This window comes from Haemorhous mexicanus, chromosome 5, assembly GCF_027477595.1.
Source record: "Haemorhous mexicanus isolate bHaeMex1 chromosome 5, bHaeMex1.pri, whole genome shotgun sequence".
Classification (NCBI taxonomy): Eukaryota; Metazoa; Chordata; class Aves; order Passeriformes; family Fringillidae; genus Haemorhous; species Haemorhous mexicanus.
The window spans coordinates 73,871,220-73,895,694 of record NC_082345.1 but is presented as its reverse complement, the minus strand read 5'-3'; the positions used below and the strand labels follow the sequence as shown (position 1 = coordinate 73,895,694).

At 46.6% G+C, this 24,475-nt stretch overlaps 1 protein-coding gene across 1 annotated transcript in view; it reads left to right on the top strand.

The window, feature by feature from the left end:
* The window catches only part of CHCHD3 (coiled-coil-helix-coiled-coil-helix domain containing 3), a 149,484-nt gene that overhangs the window by 97,270 nt on the left and 27,739 nt on the right, over positions 1-24,475 (top strand). Inside the window, exon 6 of the mRNA XM_059847576.1 lies at positions 22,013-22,083. Within this exon, the coding sequence (XP_059703559.1) occupies positions 22,013-22,083 (71 nt within the window). The remainder of the gene's footprint in view (positions 1-22,012; positions 22,084-24,475) is intronic.

Sequence of the window (24,475 nt, the reverse complement as noted above, 5' to 3'; positions counted from 1 at the left end):
ATTTTTCCTGCTGTGCACTAAGACACCTGATCATTTTAACAGGGAACCACAGCTTCATACAGATTGCTGCAGTTTTTTATTTCTCCAGCATGTGCAAAACATAAAAGGGTTTAGATTATTTTGTAGTTGCAGTTCAAGGAAAAATATTACTTAATTCCATGTTTTATTTTGGAAGAATTAGCACAAGTCCAAGGGGTGGTGGCATCTGATAACTCAGAGCCCTGGAGCTGGGATGTGTTTATAGAATCACAGAATAATTTGGGTTGGAAGGCACCTAAAAGCTCATCCAGCTCCACCCCCTGCCATGTGCAGGGACACCTCCCACTGGCCCAGGCTGCTCCAAACCATCTGGGAATGCCCAGCCTGGAGAGGAGAGGGCTCCGGGGAGAGCTTCCAGCACATTCCAGGGCCTGGAGGGGCTCCAGGAGAGCTGCAGAGGGACTGGGGACAAGGCCTGCAGGGACAGGAGCCAGGGAATGGCTCCCACTGCCAGAGGGCAGGCATGGATGGGATCTGGGCAATGAGGAATTCCTGGCTGGGCTGGAACTGCCAGAGCAGCTGGGGCTGCCCCTGCATCCCTGCAGTGTCCCAGGCCAGGCTGGACACTGGGGCTGGAGCAGCCTGGGACAGTGGGATTGGAATGGGATGGGGTGGAAGGTCCCTTCCCACCCAAACCATTCTGGGATTCTGGGATTTGGGACACTCAGAATCCATCCTGAGGGATCTTTATGGAAGTGGGGGATGGAAAAGGGAAGGGAGACCCTTCCTGGAGTCCTGAGATTCCCAGTGAAGCCCCCAGATCCCAAAATTCCTTCCTGGAGAGGAGTCAGGGTGAGGATGGATCCAATCCCAGGCTGGGAATGGAGGGAATTCCCTGGAAAGGGAGATTGGGGTGGGATTTTGGGAAGGGATTCCCAGAGCAGCTGGGGCTGCCCCTGCATCCCTGGAATGTCCCAGGCCAGGCTGGACACTGGGGTGGAGCAGCCTGGGATGGTGAAATCCCAGTGAAGCCAAGTTTATCCAGCACCTGTCACTTTTTGAGTCAAAATTCCAGCATTTGCTCAGCCCCCCTGGTGATTGTGGGGGTTTTTTGAGTGTAGCTTCATCTGAGCTTTTCCCCTTCTCCTTCTTACAGAGCAAAGGAAAGCTGTCACGAGAGGGAAACGTTTTAAACAGGCAAAAAGGAGCAAACTGAAGGAATTTTTTGAATGTTAAAAGCTGTGTTTATCACTTTACATAGGATATGGCAAAATGTTTTAACATATGGGGAGTTAATGAATAAGCAGCTTTTGCTTCACCCAGGTCTGTTCTCTCCTCCCACCATCTTCCCATCACAAGCTGAAGTTTGGGAACAAATACTGTGCTAAGTTAATGTTGGATTAAAGCAGCCCTCAGGGAGGATTTCTTAATTGAGGTAACATAATTAGGAATGATTACAACTCATAATTGAAGTGACCATTCCCCTGTGCTGGCCCTGCTGAGGGACCTCAGCTCAGAGGGGCTGGAGCAGCTCCAGGGAAGGGAACAGAGCTGGGGAAGGGTCTGGAGAACCAGGAGGGGTCAGGGAACTGGGAAGGGGCTCAGCCTGGAGAAAGGTCCCTGGGGGTGCTGGTGACACTGGCTGGACATCCCCAGGTGTGCCCAGGTGGGCAGGAGGCTGCTGGCACCTGGATTTTAGCAGGAATGGAGTGGCCAGCAGGGTTAGGGAAGGGACTGTCCCCTGAGCTGGCACTGCTGAGGGACCCCCTGGAATCCTGGGGTCAGCTCTGAGCTCAGGAAGGACCTGGAGGAGGGGCTGGAGAGGGTCTAGGGAATGGAGCTGGGAAGGGTCTGGAGAACCAGGAGGGGCTGATGGAGCTGGGAAGGGTCTGGAGAACCAGGAGGGGCTGAGGGAGCTGGGAAGGGTCTGGAGAACCAGGAGAGGCTGAGGGAGCTGGGAAGGGTCTGGAGAGCCAGGAGGGGCTGAGGGAGCTGGGAAGGGTCTGGAGAACCAGGAGGGGCTGAGGGAGCTGGGAAGGGTCTGGAGAACCAGGAGAGGCTGAGGGAGCTGGGCAGGGGCTGAGCCTGGAGCAAAGGAGGCTCAGGGGGGACCTTGTGGCTCTGCACAAGTCCCTGCCAGGAGGGGACAGCCGGGGGGGTCGGGCTGTGCTCCAGGGAACAGGGACAGGAGCAGAGGGAACGGCCTCAGGCTGGGCCAGGGGAGTCTCAGGGTGGATTTTGGGGAAATTCCTTCCTGAAAAAGGCTGCCCAGCCTGGCAGAGGTGGAGTCCCCATCCCTAGAGGGATTTAAAGCCCTGTGGATGTGGCACTTGGGGACATGGGACAGTGGTGGCCTTGGCAGGGCTGGGAATGGTTGGACTGGGTGACCTCAGAGGGGTTTTCCAACCTTAATGATTTTATGATTAGAGGAAAACAGTCCCTTTTTGCCTAAGCATTAGTTAGTAATTATTCTCATTAGAAAGCAATAATGTTTATGAGAAATTTTGCCTTTTTTTAAATTGTAAATAATCCTGCAAACCCAATGGCTGAAATCATGGAATCATAGAACACTCTTCCTTTATTACAGGAAGACTCACTGCCTTCATTTTCACTGCTGTCACTCTGAGTGATATTTTAATTTTTCCTGCCCCTAAAAATAGTCCAGTCCCATAACTGATAGATAAATTAGAGAATCCCCAGGAAATGCTGCTCAGAGTTTCTGTTTGCCAGCACAATAAATGCAGAAGGCAATAAATGTCCTCTTACATCAAGAGGAGGCGGGTAATGAGTAAATGATGGGAAAAGGGATTTTGAAAATAAATGATCAATCCAATCTAAGTTGAAAAACAATTTATTAATAGCTTGGCCTTCAGTGGGAGAGAGGGATCTGTGCAGCCAGAGGAGCTGGAGATGGACCACTGACATCTGGCAGGATGGATTTTTGGGAAGTCCATTTAGGTTTATGAACAATAAGCTGTGACTTAAACCCAGCTTTTTGCATCTGAATTTTGCTGGTTCACTGTTGTGTTACAGGACAAAAAGAGATTTAATTTTTGTTTCTGTAATGGAAGCCCAGAGGATGCTGGGTTTGGGGAGAGCTTTGTGTAAAGGATGCAGCTTTTACAGTGCCTGAGGAAATGTGGGCTCTGCACCACATCTTGCTCTGGGTTTAGCATTTTTTCACCTCGTTTTGTTGTGCTTTTCATGGGCAGGAGGTCAAGCCCTGCCCAGGAGTGGCTGTGTCCAGTGGCAGCATCCTTAAAATCAGGGAGAGTCTGGCCACAGTGAGAGCTGAACCAAAATTCTGGGATTTTGGTGCAGGGAGCAGAGAGCTGCACCATCTCCTTCTAACATTTAACATTATTTGTGACACAGATCCCACCTTTGGCCAGGCTTGGCCACAGGAATCAAAGTTTAAATAAAGGTTTTTCTTCTGCCTTGAGAATCCACTACAAAAAGCAAAATTCTGTATTTTTCTGTGTTCTGTGAAACTCCCTCAAAACTGGAACAATGAATCTAAAACCGGGAGAAGGAACTCTCTCATTAGAGATGATCAGAGGGAGTTGTAGGAGGAAAATGGCAGAAAATAGGAGAGAAGAGAGAAAATCAGAGTAATGGACTTGGTGACAACTTCTTTGCAGCCAAATTCTTGCTTTAAAGAGCCAAACCAATTGGTCTTGGGCACTGCAAATTCCCTTCAAAATCTCAGAGCCCCCATTCCTTCAGGAGAGGTGATGGCATCAAGTTTCTGTATTGGTGAGATCCTCCTGCAAAAATAATCTGCCATTTTAACACTCATCTTTGCAAGGTGGATGTTTCTTCTCTTTTTTATTCTGGTTGAACTATTTTTTGAAATAGATAGGGCAGGAGATCTTTCTCCTTTTTAGTGCCTTTATTAAAGGGATCAGCTCAAGGTTGGGTGGCCCGACGGGTCCGCGGTCACGCCGTCGTCGCTCCCAGGAGTGGCTCAGAGGAGGAGGAAAATGCAGCTTTGCCCACCAGGAGGCCATGCTGGGGGCTCCAACCTCACCAGAGCAGGAGGGATATTCCCCTTGTTCCACTTTTTGGGTTTGATGTCCAGGGTGCTGGCTCCGAGGTGCAGCCAAGGTTCTCAGCATCTCTGCAGGCTCTGGAGCTTTTTCCTCATGTCCAGACATCACCTCGAGCTCCTAATTCTGTGTTGGCTCATTGCTTTAGGGGTCTTTTCCTGGGTTTGGTGGAGGTCCTCTCTCCTTGCCTGCTGGGTTTGAGGTTATTTGCATGTCCTCCGATGTCCCCTCCTTGCACTGTCTGAGCAGGGCCATCCACCTGGTACTTGACAAAAAGGGGAATTCTCCACAACAGAGAGTTAGCAGCTGACTCTTAACAGGTGATTGCAACACGAAGTTAACAAAGAACTCTGCCAGCAGCTAGCTCCCAGCTCACCTTGTAACTCTGCAACCTTTTTTAAAAAAAATGGGTAAAGCCCTTTTTTACTCATAACATTTTTCACCCTCTTTGTGGGTTCTGTGTCTGGGTGTGCAATAGGCCCAGCTCTGCTCAGCTGGGCTCATTGTTGGTCTTGGTTTTAACTGGGAATTTGCCACTGCAGAAGTGGCTGAACCCTCAGAGCTGGGGACAGAAATGACCCTTTTAACTTCAGAAGTGTTGGTGGCATGTTCAGCCCCTTCAGCGTGTCAGGGAGAAATGAAAGTGCCCAGATCTCCCTGCTTTGGAACCAAAGAGCATTTTCATACCTGAGGGCTGGGACTGTTCAGTGCAGATGTGTTCACATGCATGTTGCTGGGCCTCCAAAGGCCTTTTGAAACAGGAGGATAATCACGGGTTTGACATCAGGAGATGCTCTCCTGCCACTTTAGAAATCTTGATTTTTTTTTTCCCCCCATGTCAGGGAGTTTAACCCTTTGCAGGCCAGAATTTGTGCACAGGGAAACAGCAAAGCAGAGCTGTGGCAATTAGGAAGCAAATCCAAATGAACCCAAACATTTGTCTGACTCTCAGAAGAGAGTTATCACAGTTTTCAATGTCTTCTTTTTTTCATATCTGGTACCACTTTAATCCAGTTCAGAGATTTTTTTTCCCCTGCAACAAAAATTTATCAACTTTAATCCCAAAGAAGATAGTCTCTGTTTCCCACAGACTGAGACAATAATGCAGAATATTTTCTGTTGTTTGGTACCATATGTGTTTTTAAAAGCACTGCAGATAATTTTTGTTCCATGCCAGCTCTGATGTCTGTTCATGCCAAGCTTCCTGTGGATTTCAGGAGTTCAGAGAATCGTGCAATCAGAATGGTTTGGGTTGGAAAAGACCTTAAAGCTCCTCCAGTTCCAGCCCAGGGTGTTCCAAGCCCTGTCCAGCCTGACCTTGGACACTTCCAGGATCCAGGGGCAGCCCCAGCTGCTCTGGGAATTCCATCCCAGGGCTTCATGGAGCTGCTTCTGTTTCATCCCTTGGGAAATTCACCATTTTTTCACTGCCTCACTCCCAGCAGGCAAGAGAAGAGCCGTGGAACCATCCAGCTATTGAGTGAATTCTCTGATAAATCCTGTACAAGGAGGCAGCTCACAATTCATTAACAGAGACAAGAGTTCAAATGTGCAATCTTTTCCTGTAACTGTTTTATTCAGCGACTTGTGAGGGCGTGATTTTGAATGGGTATTTACTCATTTCTGGCACTCCTTGTCTGCCATGTGTGCATCCTACTTCCCTCTTTGGATCAGATTCCAGCTTTTAAGATGAGGAATTGTTGTTTTTCAGATTGGGCAGCTCCTGTTTCACGTGGATTTGCTGTGCAGTGCAGTGCCACAGCAAAATGCAGCTGACAAAACTGAATATTGGGGACTGTTCTGGAATAACTCAGGCATCAGTTTCAGCAAACCCTCTCTGAGGTGTTTGCAGCAGTGTTTGGGGCTGATGTGTGTGTGTGGCTTTTTGGGATTACAGCAGTAATGGGAAGATTCTCCCTCTTTTTCTCATTCCCATCTCCTGCTGGTTTTTGCTTTCTGGAGCTTTGCATTCAGCAGGTAAAGCTGGAAGGGGGCACAGTGAACAACAAAAAAAAACTTTTTGGAAGCTCTGGATGGCTTTGAAAGAGGAAGAGGGGAGGGAATTCTGTCTCTCTGTCCCACTCAGGTGAGACCCCACCTGCAGAGCTGTCCCGGCCCTGGGGACAGAGCAGCACCTGGAGCTGCTGGAGAGCCCAGAGGAACCCATGGAGCTGCTCCAGGGCTGGAGCCAGCCTGGGAGAGCTGGGAATGTTCCCTTGGAGAAGGGAAGGCTCCAGGGAGAGCTTCCAGCACATTCCAGGGCCTGGAGGGGCTCCAGGAGAGCTGCAGAGGGACTGGGGACAAGGCCTGCAGGGACAGGAGCCAGGGAATGGCTCCCAGTGCCAGAGGGCAGGCATGGATGGGATCTGGGCAATGAGGAATTCCTGGCTGGGCTGGAACTGCCAGAGCAGCTGGGGCTGCCCCTGCATCCCTGGAATGCCCAAGGAAGGATTGGAGAACCCTGGGATAGGGGAGGTGTCCCTGGAATGAGCTTTGAGGTCCCTTCCCACCCAAACTGCTCTGGGGTTCTGGGATTTGGGACACTCAGAATCCATCCCCAGGGATTTGGATGGAAGTTGGGGATGGAAAAGGGAAGGGAGACCCTTCCTGGAGTCCTGAGATTCCCAGTGAAGTTCCCAAATCCCAAAATTCCTTCCTAGAGCAGAGTTGGGGTGGGGATGGATCCAATCCCAGGCTGGGGGAGCTGGGAATGGAGGGAATTCCCTGGGAGAGGGAGACTGGGGTGGGATTTTGGGAAGGGATTCCCAGAGCAGCTGGGGCTGTCCCTGCATCCCTGGAATGTCCCAGGCCAGGCTGGACACTGGGGCTGGAGCAGCCTGGGACACTGGGAGGTGTCCCTGCCATGGCAGGTGTGGAACCAGATGATCTCAAAGGTCCCTTCCCAACCCAACCCATCCTTTCCTTCTTTAAAAGGAAAATCAAAGTTGTTCTGGAATGAAAGAAGAGCCCCAGTGTGAAATCAGAACCTTTTTTCAGGGAATGCCAGGGAATGCTCCCTCAGGAGCTCAGTCTGTCCTTCCTCAGTGCAGTTCCCTGGAGCTGAACCTGTTCCATTTGCTCTCTTTAAATGACAACAATTGATATATTTTCTCCCACCTCCTTCCAATCCCACTGAACAGCTGCAGTATTTTTGACTTTACACTTCCAAATAATTCCTTGGCAGCCAAACACGCCCTGTGAAACAAATCCAGCCCAGCCTGTGGTCATTGCACCTCTCCAAGAGCTTCCATGAGCCTCCTTCCTTAGAAACTGAAGAGTTTCTGCTGCTCCTGTCACTGCATTTTTTAGAAAATTTCTTTAATTATATGTTTAAAATAATGTGCAGAACGCTGATGGTTTGAGAATCTCTTGTGGCTGAACAGGCAGGAGGTTTTTTTTCAGTGGGATCTCAGCTGAGCAAAACAAAATAATTCAGTGTATAGGTGAGATGAGTTATTGGGTAATAGTAGAGGTTGGGCTTCCTTTTGTTAGAAAATGTGCAGAAATTGGGGTTTTTAAAAGGCCTTTTAAAAAGCAGTAAATGACCCTTTTAAATTCAGAAAACATCAGTGAGTTTTGTTTTTTTTTTTTTTACTTTGAATTGTTGCCATGAACTGACAAGAGATTATTTCAGGTACTTGTAAAATTGAAAGAACTTCATGAAAAACTGAAAAATCCTTACAAGACCTGTGCTTTTATACTGGAAAATCAAGTGTGAAGTGCTGTGTGTGTTTGTGGCAGGCAGCATGTGGGATGGTTTTGAAGTGGGAGTTTTACCAGTGGTTGACAGAACAAGGATTTAGTGCCAGTGTTTGAGGGGACATTTGATGTCTTTTTACAGCAGCAGTTGATGCAATTAAAAGTTTGCAGACATGTGAACCTCTTTTTATGTGGCTGAGTTTACTGGCAGTGTTTTACTCCTCTTCTTGCTCAGGTTTAAAGAATTTGAAGACAAAATTAATGGGAAATTTTAGGGTGTAGGTGCCATAAATACAATTTCTGCTGGCAGGAATTTCTGGCTCTGCACAGGACAGCCCCAAAAATCCCACTCTGTAGCTATGGGGTAATTCCAGATTTTATAGTAGCAAGAGGGATGTTTCTCCTGTAGCTGCCCAGATTAAAGGTGTGGGAGCTTTTGAGAGTCACTTTAGTACTTGGAGGGAGAAAAAGGAGAAGAAAAATATTGATTGTATCAAGTTCACCCTCAGTGCTCTCATGCTTTATAAAGTAAAACACAAAACCATCCAAATTGACAAGTATTTCCATATGTTATCAGACAGCTGGGGAATCAATCCAGAGATGGAATTTATCCAGCTGGACCTGTTGCTGTGAGGAGAGAAGGAGAATTGCAAATGAAATGGGTGTGTTTGTGGCTTTTTGAAAGAGCTAGAGTGTGGAATCCTTCTCCCAGCTGTGAGCTGTTGTTTGGGCATGGCACAAGTCTGTACCACAGCAGTTGTGGTGTCTGTGTAAATCTCAGAGTGGTTTGGCTGGGGAGGGACCTTAAAGCTCATTTCCATGGCAGGGACAGCTCCCACCATGCCAGGGTGCTCCAAGCCCCATCCAGCCTGGCCTTGGACTTTTCCAGGGGTGAATCCCATCCTAAAAACAAATTCCAGGATGGGTGCAGGGCTTGGCAGACCTTTTATAACCCTACACATGAATTTCCTGCAGGGAAATGGTGAATTCACAGATTTTACTAAAAGAAATGTGGTAGAGGGACAATGTCTGTGACACAAAGTGAATTCACAAAAACAACTGAAAAGTCTGGGAAAAAGGAAAAAGGGGGATGTCTGGGGAAATGCAGGAGTGCAGAAAATAAAAGTTAAAATGGGAAAGAATCCATCTGTAGGACAGAGCATCTCTCAGTTATCAGGGTGCTCCAAGCCCCATCCAGCCTTTCCTTGGACACTTCCAGGGGTGAATCCCATCCTAAAAACAAATTCCAGGATGGGTGCAGGGCTTGGCAGACCTTTTATAACCCTACACAGGGAAATGTTGAATCCACAGATTTTACTGCAAGAAATGGCCATGGTAGAGGGACAGTGTGTGTGACACAAAGTGAATTCACAAAAACAACTGAAAAGTCTGGGAAAAAAGAAAAAGGGGAATGTCTGGGGAAATGCAGGAGTGCAGCACAATGGAACACTTGGAATGGGAAGGGAAAAGAAAAGTTACAGTGGGAAAAAAATCCATCCATAGGACAGAGCATCTCTCAGTTGTCAGGGTGCTCCAAGCCCCGTCCAGCCTGGCCTTGGACTTTTCCAGGGGTGAATCCCATCCTAAAAACAAATTCCAGGATGGGTGCAAGGCTTGGCAGACCTTTTAAAACCCTACACATGAATTTCCTGCAGGGAAATGGTGAATTCACAGATTTTACTAAAAGAAATGTGGTAGAGGGACAATGTCTGTGACACAAAGTGAATTCACAAAAACAACTGAAAAGTCTGGGAAAAAAGAAAAAGGGGAATGTCTGGGGAAATGCAGGAGTGCAGAAAATAAAAGTTAAAATGGGAAAGAATCCATCTGTAGGACAGAGCATCTCTCAGTTATCAGGGTGCTCCAAGCCCCATCCAGCCTGGCCTGGGACACTTCCAGGGGTGAATCCCATCCTAAAAACAAATTCCAGGATGGGTGCAGGGCTTGGCAGACCTTTTATAACCCTACACAGGGAAATGTTGAATTCACAGATTTTACTGCAAGAAATGGCCATGGTAGAGGGACAGTGTGTGACACAAAGTGAATTCACAAAAACAACTGAAAAGTCTGGGAAAAAAGAAAAAGGGGAATGTCTGGGGAAATGCAGGAGTGCAGCACAATGGAACACTTGGAATGGGAAGGGAAAATAAAAGTTACAGTGGGGGAAAAGTGTGTTTGTAGGACAGAACATCCCCCGAACAGCTGTGGGGTGGCTGAAATGCAGAATAACAGCTCTGGCTTCAGTGATGCCCTGTGGGAGGGAGATGGAAATGGCCAGTGGGAATAGACAGAACCCATGAGGAATGCAGGGAAAACGAGCCCAGGAAATTGTGGGAATCATCTTCAGAGGTCACAAAACCCAGTTACAAACGAGGAAGGTTTGCAGGAGTTTGTGTTGGAATTATTTGACCTCATATGTCAGCCAGCTGTAGGAATTTGGTGGATTTTGCCTTACTGAGAGCAATGCTGTGATTTTTAAACTTCCAGATCAATGTCTTTGGTGCTGATAATTCCACTGTGCCATGCTTTCATTTTCCTAGGTCCTGGATTGACCCTGAGCAGGTTTTTAGGGAGAGCCCAGCTGCCTTACTTGTGGTTCCTTTTCCTTCAGGAGGCAGTTCCTGAGCTCAGTGGTTCTGCTGGGATCCAGCACTGCAAAATTCTCCCTTTCCTTTGATTTCAACATGCTCAGAGCTCGCTTCCTCTCTTGCTTCACTAAATTAAATTTAGTGGAGCAGAGTTCTCCACCTAATCTGAGGGTAAAATGCAGTTTGCTTGGATTCAGGTGCTTATCACTCATCCAAACAAATACTTACATTGATTTTCATCTGGGTTTTTTATATCCTCAGCATTTTTGTTGTCCCAGTGCTGATTCCTCCTTGTTGCTCTCACCTGGTGTTCAAAGCAGCTGCCAGAGACCATCCTTGAAGTCCTTTAGTTGCTTCAGCAGCACCAAAAGCTGTCATTGATCTGTGGATTTTTACAGTTTGGCTTTTTTTGCAACAGCATCAGCTGTCAGTCAGTTGGTATCAGATTTTCTGCCTTTTCTTGTGGCTGTTTTCACTTGGATCTTGAACTCTGCACAGTGACAAACCTGCTCTCCATATTCACCCCCTCTTTGCTCTCCTGCTGATCTCAACCATCAAAATATCTCCTGACAGTGAGACCAAAATTCAGTTTATTTGTGGCAGCAACATTCAAAGAAGTTCATTTCTCTGACCAAATTAAAGTGGTTTTGAATATCAAACTCATCCTGTTTGGATACTGCAGCTCATAATTCCACAAAATGAGAATTTGATGGGATTGATCAAGCTGGTTCCTGAGGAAAGTTCCCACAAACACCAGCTCAAAAAAAAAAAAAACCACAGACAAAACTTTTTAAAGCAGTGAGAGAAACAGCAGTAAGCCTGTGCCATGACATTGTTTCCAGGGTTGTTGGATTGAGAGAGACAGAATATTTGAGAAATTTTTTTCAGGAACTTTATTCGTGGTCTGTCTTGGGCTGGTGTGTGAGTGTTATTTGTGCTTTTCAAAAAATGGTAATCTTGCTCTCACTGTGGCCTGAGGCAGCCAATCCCAGGCAGCAGGGATGGGGGAGATCTAATAAACAGAGCTCAACCCAGCTATTTTCCATTGATTTGAAAGAAGACAGAGCTAATCTGTGATTCTTTCTGTTGGGCTTCTGCCACAAGATGAATTTCACCTCCAGCTGCAGAGCAGATTGCACATCTACAAGCCAAAAGAGATTTTCACCCTGAGAGCAGAATCTGAATTTCCATATTTATGGTGTTGTTCTGACTGCAAGGGGCCTTGGGAGGTGCAAGCACCTGCTCAGAGCAGGTTGGTGAGGGCTTTGTCAGGGGGGATTTGGGCTAGAGATACCACAACCTCTTATGATCCCTGTCCCTCAGCTGTCCTTGGAGAAAAGTACTTTTTTGACCACTTTCATGGGATCTCTGCCTCCAAAAACTGGCCAAAATGAGTTGGAAACGAGTGGTGATTAAAGGGATTTCCCCAGATTTTATCTGACTTTGTGACTTCCCCTTAAAATCGTGGCTGCTGTAGACCATGGAAGGGCTGCTCTGCACTCAGCACTGTCTCTGCTGGAGTTTTCCCTAAAGAGTTTCATGGATGACTTTAAACTATCTTCCTTTGGGTCTCCAGCACCTCAGGACTTTGTGGGAGTGCTCCATGCAGGCTGAGCTGAGCAGTGCAGGAATGGAATGGAAGATTCCAGCTGAGCTGACCTTGTGCTGCTGTAGCAGAGCTGTGCTTGGGAGTGATCCACGCAGAGTGGACAGCTCTGTCCATGGAATAAAACACTTGGAACTGCCTGTTTTGTTCCAAAGCACTTTGGAATTCCAAACACTTGGAATTCCAAACACTTGGAAGTCACAGCAGTTCCTAGATGGGGCCCTGGGCAATCTGGGCTAGCTGGAGATGTCCATGCCCATGGCAGGGGTTGGAACTGGATCATCTTGAAGGCTCCCTTCCATCCCAAACCATTCCAGGATTTTAGGATTCGTGCTGATCCTGCTTTGCTTGGAGCTGATGTGATTCCTGTGGTGTCATTTTTGCTTTGCATAAGTGGCCCACTGGACCAGTATTTAAGAATTAATTCCATAAAAGCAACCAGCAGCAGGAATTTGAGCTCCTCATTCCTGTGCTGCTGTCTGCACCTGATGCCACCAACAGAAGGGAATTCCCAGCTTGGATTTCTTGGGCATCACCCCTGGCAGCAGCAATTCCCATTGCTGTGTGCCTCAAAGTTGTACCCCACTCATTTTGGGGGGCAAAGCCTGCTTTGGGTCGTGGAGAAACAACCCCATTAAACGAAATTGGAAATGGGAATGACCTAGATGAGGCCTCTCATCATCAGGAGGGGCCATAAATCCAGTTGTGCATTTTCAGGTGCATCTCTAAGCCTGAGCACATTTGTATTAACACCACTGCTACAATTACATGCAGATTAGCTGCTTGGCTGAATAGCTGTAAGAACTTGGAATAGATTTGTCCTTTTCACCAAGGTTTTCATTTTCTTTGGCAGCTCTGAGTGTTAACAAATTAGAGATCGATGTTCTAGCAGGGCAGAAAAGTGAAGTGAGCCATGGCTGGGGAGAAACTTCAGAGCCATTAATAGTTGCAGTTAAAGGCATTAGTTAGTGGTGCCTGAAAAACAGACTTGGAAATTCAGAAGTAAAGGTCAAAATTTGTTCTCTTTTTCCCCATTTTCTGCTGATAACTGAGTTAAGTATTTTACCCTGCTTGCTGCACTCTGAATGTCTTTGACATCTTTGAATATCACTGAGATCTTTCACAAGCACCCATCATGGAATCCAGCAAACACTGATGGAAGTGAATTTTCACTGATGGGGATTTCCATTCTGCAGGTTGCTCCAATGTTTTGTGGAATCACAAGTTGGTTTGGCACCTTAAACTTCTTTTAATCTTCTTGCAGGGACACCTCCTAGGTTTTTGTTTGGATGGGTGTGGGGCATTTTCAACACCTTTGGATACTTGTTGGGTTTTATCTCTCTGTAGGAGCAGGTGCTGGGTGGTTTTGGGTGTCCCAAATCCTCCCTTGAGTCTGTTACAGTTCACCATCTCTTCTGTCACAGGCACAGCCTGGTCCTGACCCAGCTTCTTCCAGGACACAGCAGACAATTCAAAACACAGGAGTTTGGAAGTTCCAAAACTTCACTTGGAAGTTTTCTAAAAGGAATTGCACTTGAATTTGAAATAGGGAGCTCTAGGCAAGCACCACCAAAATCCTGATAATTGCCCTAATCTCAGCTTCCTTACCTGGGTGTCCTCTGCAGGCTCAGTCCCAGGTTCCTTCCTTTGCTTCTTTTTTTTATTTTTTGGGGGGCTTCTCTTTCAGTGTGAATTCCCTCTCCCTGCCTTGCAGCCACTTCTCCCACTTGTTGCACATAAAAAAGTTCTCTGCTGTAAAAGCTCATCCCCTGCTCTGTCCATTCATCTTCAGTCCCTGAATTGTGGTGGGAGGAATTTGTTGGGTCCTTCCCCAAAGGCACCTTCGATGCTGTAATTCAGGATTGTAGACTGGTTTGCTTTGGGCAGTGACCATTTCTTTTTTTTTTTTTGTGGGAAGATGCTCCATTTGGAGAGATTTCACAAAAACCTGATTTTCAGCCCTGTGGCAGATCCAGAGAACTTTCCCCCAGTGAGGGCAGTCAGTCCCCTCATTAAAAAGGAGTTCCTAATAGGGTTTAAAAACAAGAATAAACGTCTTAAATGTTATGTAGAATCTCTGATGGTGGATTTGGAAATCCTTTGTTTCATCTCTGGCATAAAAACTGCACCAATTGACTGACTAGAGCAGCTGGATCAAATGAGAGCAGTCAGAACTTGTATAAAGAATAACTTATCTAAAAATTCAAGCACAGGCCTGATGTGCTGACATTTCAGAAGAAATTCCCTCATCCATAGATCATTTGGAGGCAGAATGAAGATGCAGTGTTTCTTGGGAAGCTGTCTGATGTTAAATGCTTGGTTTTCCATGGCTTATTAAAATCAATTCAGGCACAAATAGAGGCTTTAAACTCCAATGAAAATGCCATTGGAATGGTCATATTTATAAAGCTGTAATTTGATGTAATTTGGAGCTGGGGGGGAGGCACAAAGCAGCTGATGGTTTTATTCTTTTTCTGGTCTTTTTTTCTTCCCTAATTCCTTCTCTCCTCGCTCGCTTGGTGGCAGTTCCAAAGATGAAACATGACTGGAGGTTTTCAAGTTTATTTCTTCTAATCTTGCCTTTTTCTCTGTGGTCCAGAGGAATCCATGGAGCTGCTCCAGGGCTGGAGCCAGGCTGGGAGAGCTGGGGGTGCTCACCTGGAGAGGAGAAGGATCCAGGGAGAGCTTCCAGCACATTCCAGGGCCTGGAGGGGCTCCAGGAGAGCTGCAGAGGGACTGGGGACAAGGCCTGCAGGGACAGGAGCCAGGGAATGGCTCCCAGTGCCAGAGGGCAGGCATGGATGGGATCTGGGCAATGAGGAATTCCTGCCTGGGCTGGAACTGCCAGAGCAGCTGGGGCTGCCCCTGCATCCCTGCAGTGTCCAAGGAAGGACTGGAGAACCCTGGGATAGGGGAGGTGTCCCTGGAATGAGCTTTGAGGTCCCTTCCCACCCAAACTGCTCTGGGATTCTGGGATTTGGGACACTCAGAATCCATCCCCAGGGATTTGGATGGAAAATGGGGAGAGAAAAGAGAGGAGAAGGGAAGGGAGACCCTTCATGGTTTCCTGAGATTCCAAGTGAAGCCCCTGGGTCCATGAATGTCTTGGGGAGGAGATGGATCCAATGTCAGCCTGGGAGAGCTGGGGGTGCTCACCTGGAGAAGGGAAGGCTCCAGGGAGAGCTTCCAGCACATTCCAGGGCCTGGAGGGGCTGCAGGAGAGCTGCAGAGGGACTGGGGACAAGGCCTGCAGGGACAGGAGCCAGGGAATGGCTCCCAGTGCCAGAGGGCAGGCATGGATGGGATCTGGGCAATGAGGAATTCCTGCCTGGGCTGGAACTGCCAGAGCAGCTGGGGCTGCCCCTGCATCCCTGGAGTGTCCAAGGCCAAGGATGGGGCTTGGAGCAGCCTGGTCAGTCTTGAGTTTGGACTAAAAATAAGTGAAACAATTTCCTTGTGGCTTTGGGAATCTCTTTTAAGGCTGTTCAGATCTCAGGCTCTGTGTCAACAGGATGATTAAAACAAAATGCTCCCTATTATCCACAAATGGCTTTATTAAAGATCCTGAGATGAAATGGCCACAAGTACAATTAAGGGAGAAAAGGAGCTTAACTGCAGCAGAAATGGATTTAAAAGAGGCACAGAAAACTTCCCAATTTGCCATTCAGGGAACAGGATAATCTTTGCCTGCCGATGCTTTGAGTCTTTTCGTGGGGGAGGATGAGAAGGAGAGAGAAGTCTTTAAATTAAAAATTCTCCCCTGATTCTCAAAGGTGCCAAACAGCCCAAGCCCTTGGTTCCTTTGGTGGGTGGAGCAGGTGCTGAGCTGAGCTGGAGTCAAGCTGGGCTCATTTTTGTCTTTCTCAGCCCTGGCTTGAAGCAAAGGGCAGATTTGTCTCTTTTGTATGCAAGTCAAAAGTCTTTTTTTTCTTTGTCCAATCAACTGTTAACTATGTAACTATTAAATTTATTTAAAAAAAATTAAACAGATTGCATGAATGTTACTCTCCTAATGAATTTCTTTAGGGCTTTAAGGGCTTAAAAGCAAGAATTCAATGCTAAAATCAGTCATGGTCTGTCTGCAGTAAAAACAGTTTCACCACATTTTTAATAAAATAGTGCATACAGGTGAAGCATCTCTAGTGAAATTAAATGAGGGATCTCAACTTCTCCTGGTTCTTTTGATAATCTTTTATCAGCTTGGATGACACAGGATCTCTCAGAACTTTCCCTGCTTGCAAATCTGAAGATTTCCAGCCCAGAGTGAAACGTGTACTTGTGCTTTGAGTTCCTCCATGCAGACAAATCAGTGACCTTCTGAGGGGCTCCAGGGATTTATTTTCTGACACGGACCTTTGAAATCAGAGCTCTCGAGAGAAATCATTCTCCTCTTATTCCTCCAGCTTTAAGAAGCTTCTGCTTCCACTTTTGCTCAGGGAAAATTATTTCAGTTACAAAAGTGGTGAAAACACTTCTACCTGTGGCCACATCTCATTTTGCTCTTCCTGACTTATGGCATTATTTATATTTCCTGTGGCTCTGTGTGTGTATCAGGGCAAATTGGATGGATTTAGAAGTAGGATTGGAGTTCTCTTTAACTTCTCATTCAGCCTCTGTTTCTTTCAGTTCACTTTGAGGGTGGCTCTTTAAAAAAGCATCACTTGTGACTCAATTTTACTGCAATGTCTTCATTATCTTTGGGCCAGAACTGCTGGGTTTGGGGTTGAAGGGGACTTTAAACTCATCCAGTGCCCCCCCTGCCATGGCAGGGACACCTCCCACTGTCCCAGGCTGCTCCAAGCCCTGTCCAAGCTGCCCTTGGACATTCCAGGGATGAGGATAATAAATGTCTGCCTTTATCTGGGGGTGAGGAAATGCTGCTACAGCACCATTTTTAATCTGTATTTAGGGAAATGACCACTGCATTTTTATCTGGAGGATTAGGGAGGACTTGGAAAACGAAACTTCATCTCTGGGTTATGGAGAGTTTATCTCTAAAAGAGAATCTGAGTGAGTTTAATAGCAGACCTGAGCCAACAAACAGCACACTTCAGCTAAGATAACAAATGATTTCTTGATAGCTTGTAGGATTAAAACTTCTGGGCATAGAGAGCAGCTCAGCTGATCACTTGAACTGCAATTAAAAAGCAGAACAAGTACACCCCGAATATTGTTTTTATGTCAGAAATGCTCCTTCATGCTTGAAAATGAGAAAAAATTGCAATCGATCCTTACAACTGTTGTGTTCATCTTTATTGACTGGCCCAAAGAAAGATAAATGGCAGCCTAAATAAGATTCCAGTCTGTGCTGGCCTGGGAGGGGACAGGGGGTGATGGAGAACCATTCATCATCTCAGCCCTGCCCCGGCCACGCTCGCCCCGCTGCGGGCTCGTCCTGATGCCGTGAGAATCTGAGCTAGGACAGAGACTAGATGGAGTTAAAGAATGAAGCAGGGATTTATTATCAGGATCTCCTCAGTTGTGGTGTTTGTGAGGGTCCCCAGGATGAGGTGAGAGGTGAGAATTGACTCCAAGTTCTCAGAAGGCTGAATTATTCTTCTCTTCTCTTCTCTTCTCTTCTCTTCTCTTCTCTTCTCTTCTCTTCTCTTCTCTTCTCTTCTCTTCTCTTCTCTTCTCTTCTCTTCTCTTCTCTTCTCTTCTCTTCTCTTCTCTTCTCTTCTCTTCTCTTCTCTTCTCTTCTCTTCTCTTCTCTTCTCTTCTCTTCTCTTCTCTCCTATCCTATCCTATCCTATCCTATCCTATCCTATCCTATCCTATCCTATCCTATCCTATCCTATCCTATCCTATCCTATCCTACTATACTAAACTGTGCTAAAGAGAAATGAGACATCAGAAGGCTTCACAAGAATGAATAATAAAAACCTGTGACTGACCAGAGAGTCTGGCACAGCTGATGGTGATTGGTCATTAATTAAAAACTATTCACACGTTTGGATAAGCAATCTCCAGACCACATTTCAGAGGAGCAAAACATGGAGAAGCTGAGGCTTCTCATCTTCCCAGGAGAAGAAATCCTGGCCAAGGGATTTTCCAGAAAATGTCATGGTGACACTGAGTGGATGCACCTCGGGCAGCACCAGAGCCCAGCCAGGGCTGCCCCCAAGATGACCCAAAATGGCCCCAAAATGCACGAGCGCTCCCGGGGTCTCTCCCTGGGATCAGCTCTGCTCCATTTGCACCTTGCAGTTCATTGTCCCAGCCCAGCTTTAGCCCAGGCACTCCCACCCTGCTTGTTTTTCTCTCTCCAGCCCACGGGCTTTGTGCTCCTGGGCTGGGATTTGGCTCATTTGTCCTTGGTGCCCAGCTGGAGCAGGAATTGTTTTGTCTCCCTGCTCTGTGCACAGAGCTCACCATCCCATAATATGAAGCTCAGAATTACACACCAAAGCAGCACAGAATGTGAAAAATAGAAAAGCCAAACCCTGAGGCATCACTGTGAACCTGCTAAAGCAAAACGTTGGTGCCCAGTGGTGTCCCCAGGAGCTGCAAAGGTGAGGATGAGTCAGGTGGGCACTTCCTGCCCTCCACTTTCAGTTTAACTCTGACTCTTTTGTCTGTGGATTCAGGGAATTGAGCAGGGGGAAGATTTGAGATGCTGACCCTTGTTGCATTATCCTGGATTTCATCAGAGAATATTTGTTGGCTTTTCCAGCACCCTTCTACTCCTTTCCCCTCACCTTGGCCTTTGTTTCACCCTCTCTGGAAGATCTCAGTTCTGTGTCAAGCCCTTCTGGTTGGTCCTGTGCTGAGGAACTGTGGCTGATTTTAATCAAGCCTGAACTGTCATTCCGGTCCCATCATATCCCATTCCACAGATCCCATCCCACAGATACCATTCCACAGATCCCATTCCACTAATCCCATGGATCCCATCCCACCCATCCCATCCCATCCCATGGATCCCATCCCATCCCACAGATCCCATCCCATGGATCCCATCCCACCCCACCCCATCCCACCCCATCCCATCCCATCCCACCCCATCCCATCCCATCCCATCCCATCCCATCCCATCCCATCCCATCCCATCCCATCCCATCCCATCCCATCCCATCCCATCCCATCCCATCCCACGGATCCCATCCCATCCCATCCCATCCCACAGATCCCATCCCATCCCATCCCATCCCACAGATCCCATCCCATCCCATCCCCCTGGGCTTGCTGAGTGCCAGGGGGTCACTGGTGTGAGGAGAATTTCACTTCCATTTGCTCTCTGGCTGACGATGGTTTATGAAAAAATAAATGAGGGTGCGTGGAAAGCTGGGCTGGAGTGCAAATGAGTGATGAGGAGTGGGGCTGGCACTGGGGAGTGCAGCACAGCTCTCTGCTCCTGCTGATCCAGGCCTGACCTTTGCCTGCAGTGCCTCTTACCCAATTTGTTATCATTTGTGAGAAAATAGGAGCCCTGCAGTACAAGTCTACCCCTGTCTGGAGCTGGCATTTTATTCACTGATTTCGGTGCATTTCAAGATTATTGTTTGCAGGGAAGAGGTTTGGAAGATGAAACCTTATAGTGGGAAGGAAGCATGTTTTTCTTTGCAATATCTTTTAGTTGGTGTTGCCTCTTTTGGAATTTCAGGAAGTGTTTTTGCCGGAGTGAGACCTGCACTGCTCATAAAATGATAAATATTCCTCAGGACATGTTTACTCACCCAGTGACCACAGACCTGTGTCATCTGTGACTTTTATGGAAGAGTGATCTCTCCACTTACAGCCTTTTCCATTTTTTTCCCCCTAAAAATGTTTTCATCATATTGCTTTCCCATACATCAATGTCTGAAGCTAAACTGCTTTATTTTACCCAAAATTAACATTGGAATGGTGCTTCCCACGGACTGGATTGTTTCATCCATGTGTGTTATGGAATCATGGAGTGGTTTGGATTGGAAGGGACCTTAAATCCCATCCAGTGTCATCCCTGCCATGGCAGGGACACCTCCCACTGTCCCAGGGGACTCCAAACCCTGGCCTGGGACACTCCAGGGATGCAGGGGCAGCCCCAGCTGCTCTGGCAGTTCCAGCCCAGGCAGGAATTCCTCATTGCCCAGATCCCATCCATGCCTGCCCTCTGGCACTGGGAGCCATTCCCTGGCTCCTGTCCCTGCAGGCCTTGTCCCCAGTCCCTCTGCAGCTCTCCTGGAGCCCCTCCAGGTCCTGGAATGTGCTGGAAGCTCTCCCTGGAGCCTTCTCCTCTCCAGGGGAACATTCCCAGCTCTCCCAGGCTGACATTGGATCCATCTCCTCCCCAAGACATTCATGGACCCAGGGGCTTCACTTGGAATCTCAGGAAACCATGAAGGGTCTCCCTTCCCTTCTCCTCTCTTTTCTCTCCCCATTTTCCATCCAAATCCCTGGGGATGGATTCTGAGTGTCCCAAATCCCAGAACCCCAGAGCAGTTTGGGTGGGAAGGGACCTCAAAGCTCATTCCAGGGACACCTCCCCTATCCCAGGCTGCTCCAGTCCTTCCTTGGACACTCCAGGGATGCAGGGACAGCCCCAGCTGCTCTGGCAGTTCCAGCCCAGCCAGGAATTCCTCATTGCCCAGATCCCATTCATGCCTGCCCTCTGGCACTGGGAGCCATTCCCTGGCTCCTGTCCCTGCAGGCCTTGTCCCCAGTCCCTCTGCAGCTCTCCTGGAGCCCCTCCAGAGGCTCTGAGCTCTCCCAAAACATTTTCCTCTCCAGGGTGAGCAATCCCAGCTCCCTCAGCCTGACACAAGTTAAATATTTGGAAGATGCCAAATCAATATTGAGGCATCAATAACTCCAAAGCACAGGGTGAAGTCCAGGTTGTTAAAAGAAGGATTCAGCTGGTTTTGATGTAATCACACAGTGTGGGGTTGTCAGGGTTTTGTTGCCATGTTAACATCACTCCCTGGGATGCCCCTGACTCAAAGCTACACCAGAGTTCCTGCAAGTGCCAGCACAACCTTTTTGCTCTCCATGCCCTGTTACCCACAGCACTCCCAGGAAAATGATTTCAGAGAAGTTTGGAGCTGCTCAAACTTTGCTTTCTCCCTCCAGCTGGGCAGCCAGGTGCCTTGGTTATTACAGCTGAGGTCCAGCTGTGCCCAGGCTATAAAAACCTCCTGAAAAATGCCACCTCTGTGTTATTGAGACATGGAGCAAAACAGCATCCCAGTGATTTATCTCAGCCTGCAGGACCACAGAATTCTTCAGGCTGGAAAAGACCTTTAAGGTCATCAAATCCAACCATTCCCAGCACTGCCAAGGCCACCACTGAGCTGTGTCCCCAAGTGCCACCTCCACAGGGCTTGAAATCCCTCCAGGGATGGGGACTCCACCCCTGCAGCTGTTCCAAAGCCTGAGCAGCCTTTCCAGGAAGGAATTTTCCCAATATCAAAGCTGAGGCTCCTCTGGCACAGCATTTTCACACCTGGAAAACTTCTGTGGCTTGGTGAGCATCTCTCACCTGTACTTTGGAAATGAAGGATTCTCTAGAACTGAGTCAAAGCCATCCCTGGGTTTAGGGGAGATGAAAATCTCTTCTGAAGCTGCCTGGCTTTAAAAATTGAAATTAGCAACTGATGGAAGCAACCTGGGAGTTTGGAATATTCCAGTCAATCCTCAGAGAGGAGTTTTCAAGGCAAAGAGCAGAAGGGAAATTCCAGCCCTTGTTAATTTATTGTGGGATTTTGAAGCTTGGCTGGAGTGCCATCTGTGAGGCAGGGGGAGATGTGTGTGAGGAGCACAAACAGGGCACTGCAGACAAGGCTGGAATCACTCTTTGGAGTTTCATTTCTAATGAAGAAGTTGCAAAGACTCCAGGAGCACCTTGTGCTAAATGGGGCATTCTTGCCTCATGTCCCTTTAGAGTTTCTTCCCCAAGATCCATTCCTTTTGCATAACCAAGACACACTTATTTTAAAAAATCACCCCAAAAAAAAAAGTGATTTCTGAAACTCTGTCATTTTATGGTTAGGTTTTGACAGTTTTTTGAAACAGCTTAAATCCAAAATCAGCTTTATTGACTAGATACTAGCATGGCTGTAAATGATACTAACTGAAATCTGTATTTATTCTGGTTTTTTTTTTTTTTTTTCCAGAGTGCCCAGTTCTACAAAGTCACCACTGAGCAATACCAAAAAGCTGCTGATGAAGTCTCAGCTCGTTTCAAGTGAGTCCCTCCTCCTGTTTTTTCCTGGCAGCTGGATGAGTTCTTAGCACATTAAAATGCACAATCATTCCCCTTTCCTCCCTCACAGATCCTATCAGTCCCCCTGGCTGTTGAAAGGAGGGAATTTGGGAGAATTTGGAGGCCAGTGTATAGGAGCCATCAGCTGCAGAGAAATGGGATGCACACTTTGTATACATTTATTAATTTAGAGTTGATAAGGAGCGTGAAATAGTGTAAAAATAGATTGGATGGAGCACCAAAAATGAGATTCCAACTTTGCATCACAATGGCTCCATGGGAAGGATTTAAATGAGGAATTTCACTCTGCCCTCCACAGTGAAGGTCAGATTAAATAATTTTTATTAGTGCTGAAGAAAGTGAGGTGAAGATCTGGTAATTGATGGATCAAAGTGACAGTGACCCTTGGCCTTGGACCTTCCCTTTGGGCTGCTTCATCCCTCAGGCTCCAGGGCCCATTTATCATTTCAGTGAGGACACAGAACTTTTTACAACCTCAATTCTCTCCTCTAACCAAGAAATGCTGCAGAAAAATGAATTATTCTGCCTCGATTTTTGTAGATTTGTGGAGGGATTTTCCTCTGGTTTGTGTTTTGGTTTGGTTTTTGATGAACAGGAAGAGAAAAATCCTTTCTGAGCTGCTGATAATGATACAAATAAAATTTCAAAGTATAAGAAAACTCATTTTATCTCTTAACAGCAGGAATTGTTGAATATTCTGGGGTGAATATATAAAAATTTTGTAGTGTTTAATGGTCAGAGTACATTGAGCACTAAATTCATCTGTCCCTTAAACAAGAGGGACAGGATGACCATTGATCAAGGTCTGATTTAATCCTCATTTGGAGGGTTTTCCATCATGTCTGGAAATCCAGGAAGGTTGGGATGAAATTCCCACCTGGGTGTCTCCTTCCTCTGTTACAGGGGGATATTTTCAGCTTTCTAAATCAAATGTTTGCCTCATTTCACATGCATTATTCCAAAAGAAGCTTTTGGTGGGATTTGAAGTTTTGCTGAAGGGCTCTGGGTGGGTTTAGTGGGCAGAGGTGGGATTGGGATTGAGTTTTTCCTCCTGATACAAAAAGGATTTCCTAAATAAATCCAATTCTTTGGGTTCCTTTTTGTGCACTAATGGAGCTGATTGATGGAGCAGGGGCCACTTCTGAGCATCAAAGAAATTGAAGAAAACCATTTTAGAGGGTGCAGAAATCAAGGAATATTTACTGAGGAGGATTTGGACAGGGAACCACATTCCTAACACTTGTTGGGATTGGACTTGTCCTAATTTTCTAGAAACTAAAGGTATCAACTGAAATCATCCATTTGACTGCTCTGTAATAGCAGTACTGCAATCACTCTGCTGCTTTTGCACTTGAAACCAGATTTCCTAAAAATTATTGGGAATTTTTACATCAGTGGATCCAGTATTGGTCCACTGCCTTCCTAGAAAACAAAAGGAGAGAAAAAGGTGCCTGAAATGTGCACATAAATTGGGGCAGATTTGATGAAGTGCCTGAAATACCAATATTACTCTGCAATGTCAAGGTTTTTCCTTACATAAAATCCTTTTAAGCACCGTGTCTTTTTATTGAAGGTTTCAATGCAGGAGTTGTTATTTTATCACTGCCTCTTTTATGGAACTTGATGGATAAATGAGGAATGATTAAGTGAGACCTGAAGATGCTCTTTTGGCACTTCTCATGTGCAGTTTAATTGCACGTGAGGATTGAGAGGACAGAGGCTCCAGTGGTGTTTAAAGAGTTGTTTAATTGGCTGTAAAAGAAGAATTAAATAAGGTTGAGCTGCTAAATTTTGTTAATGCATAAAGCCATGTGCTGCCTGTGATTGCAGGTTCCAAGTGCAAGATTAATGGATCTAATTGTGGTGTTGCTAGCAAATAGTCTGACTTTATTTTAGGCATGTCTAGAATTAGGTACCCAGTTTTGGTGCTGTAACTTGAATTTCTTCCACTTTTTAAGCTGCATCACTTCCCAGGGCAAGAAGTGGAGGATGGTTTTTATATATTTAATATTTCCTGGATTTTCCTTCCTCCATTTAATCCCTGAAATTACATCAACTGTAGCTTCATCAGTCTTTAGGGATAATTAAACCCTATTAAAAGGGGAAAAACACAAATATCCCACATGGGTGTGGATCAGAGACCTGGCAAGTCGTGTGTCTGCAGTTCCCATTGCTGCCTGCATTAAACTGATATTCCAAAGATCCATGAGGAATGTTTTATCTCCACCAAAGCCCTGATTCACATTGATCAAATTGGGAATTATCAAATGCTTCATCTCTTTACCAGCCTAATTCCCATTGATCAAATCCTAAATGAGCAGGTTCAGGCAGTTCCTGCAGTCCCCAAATCACA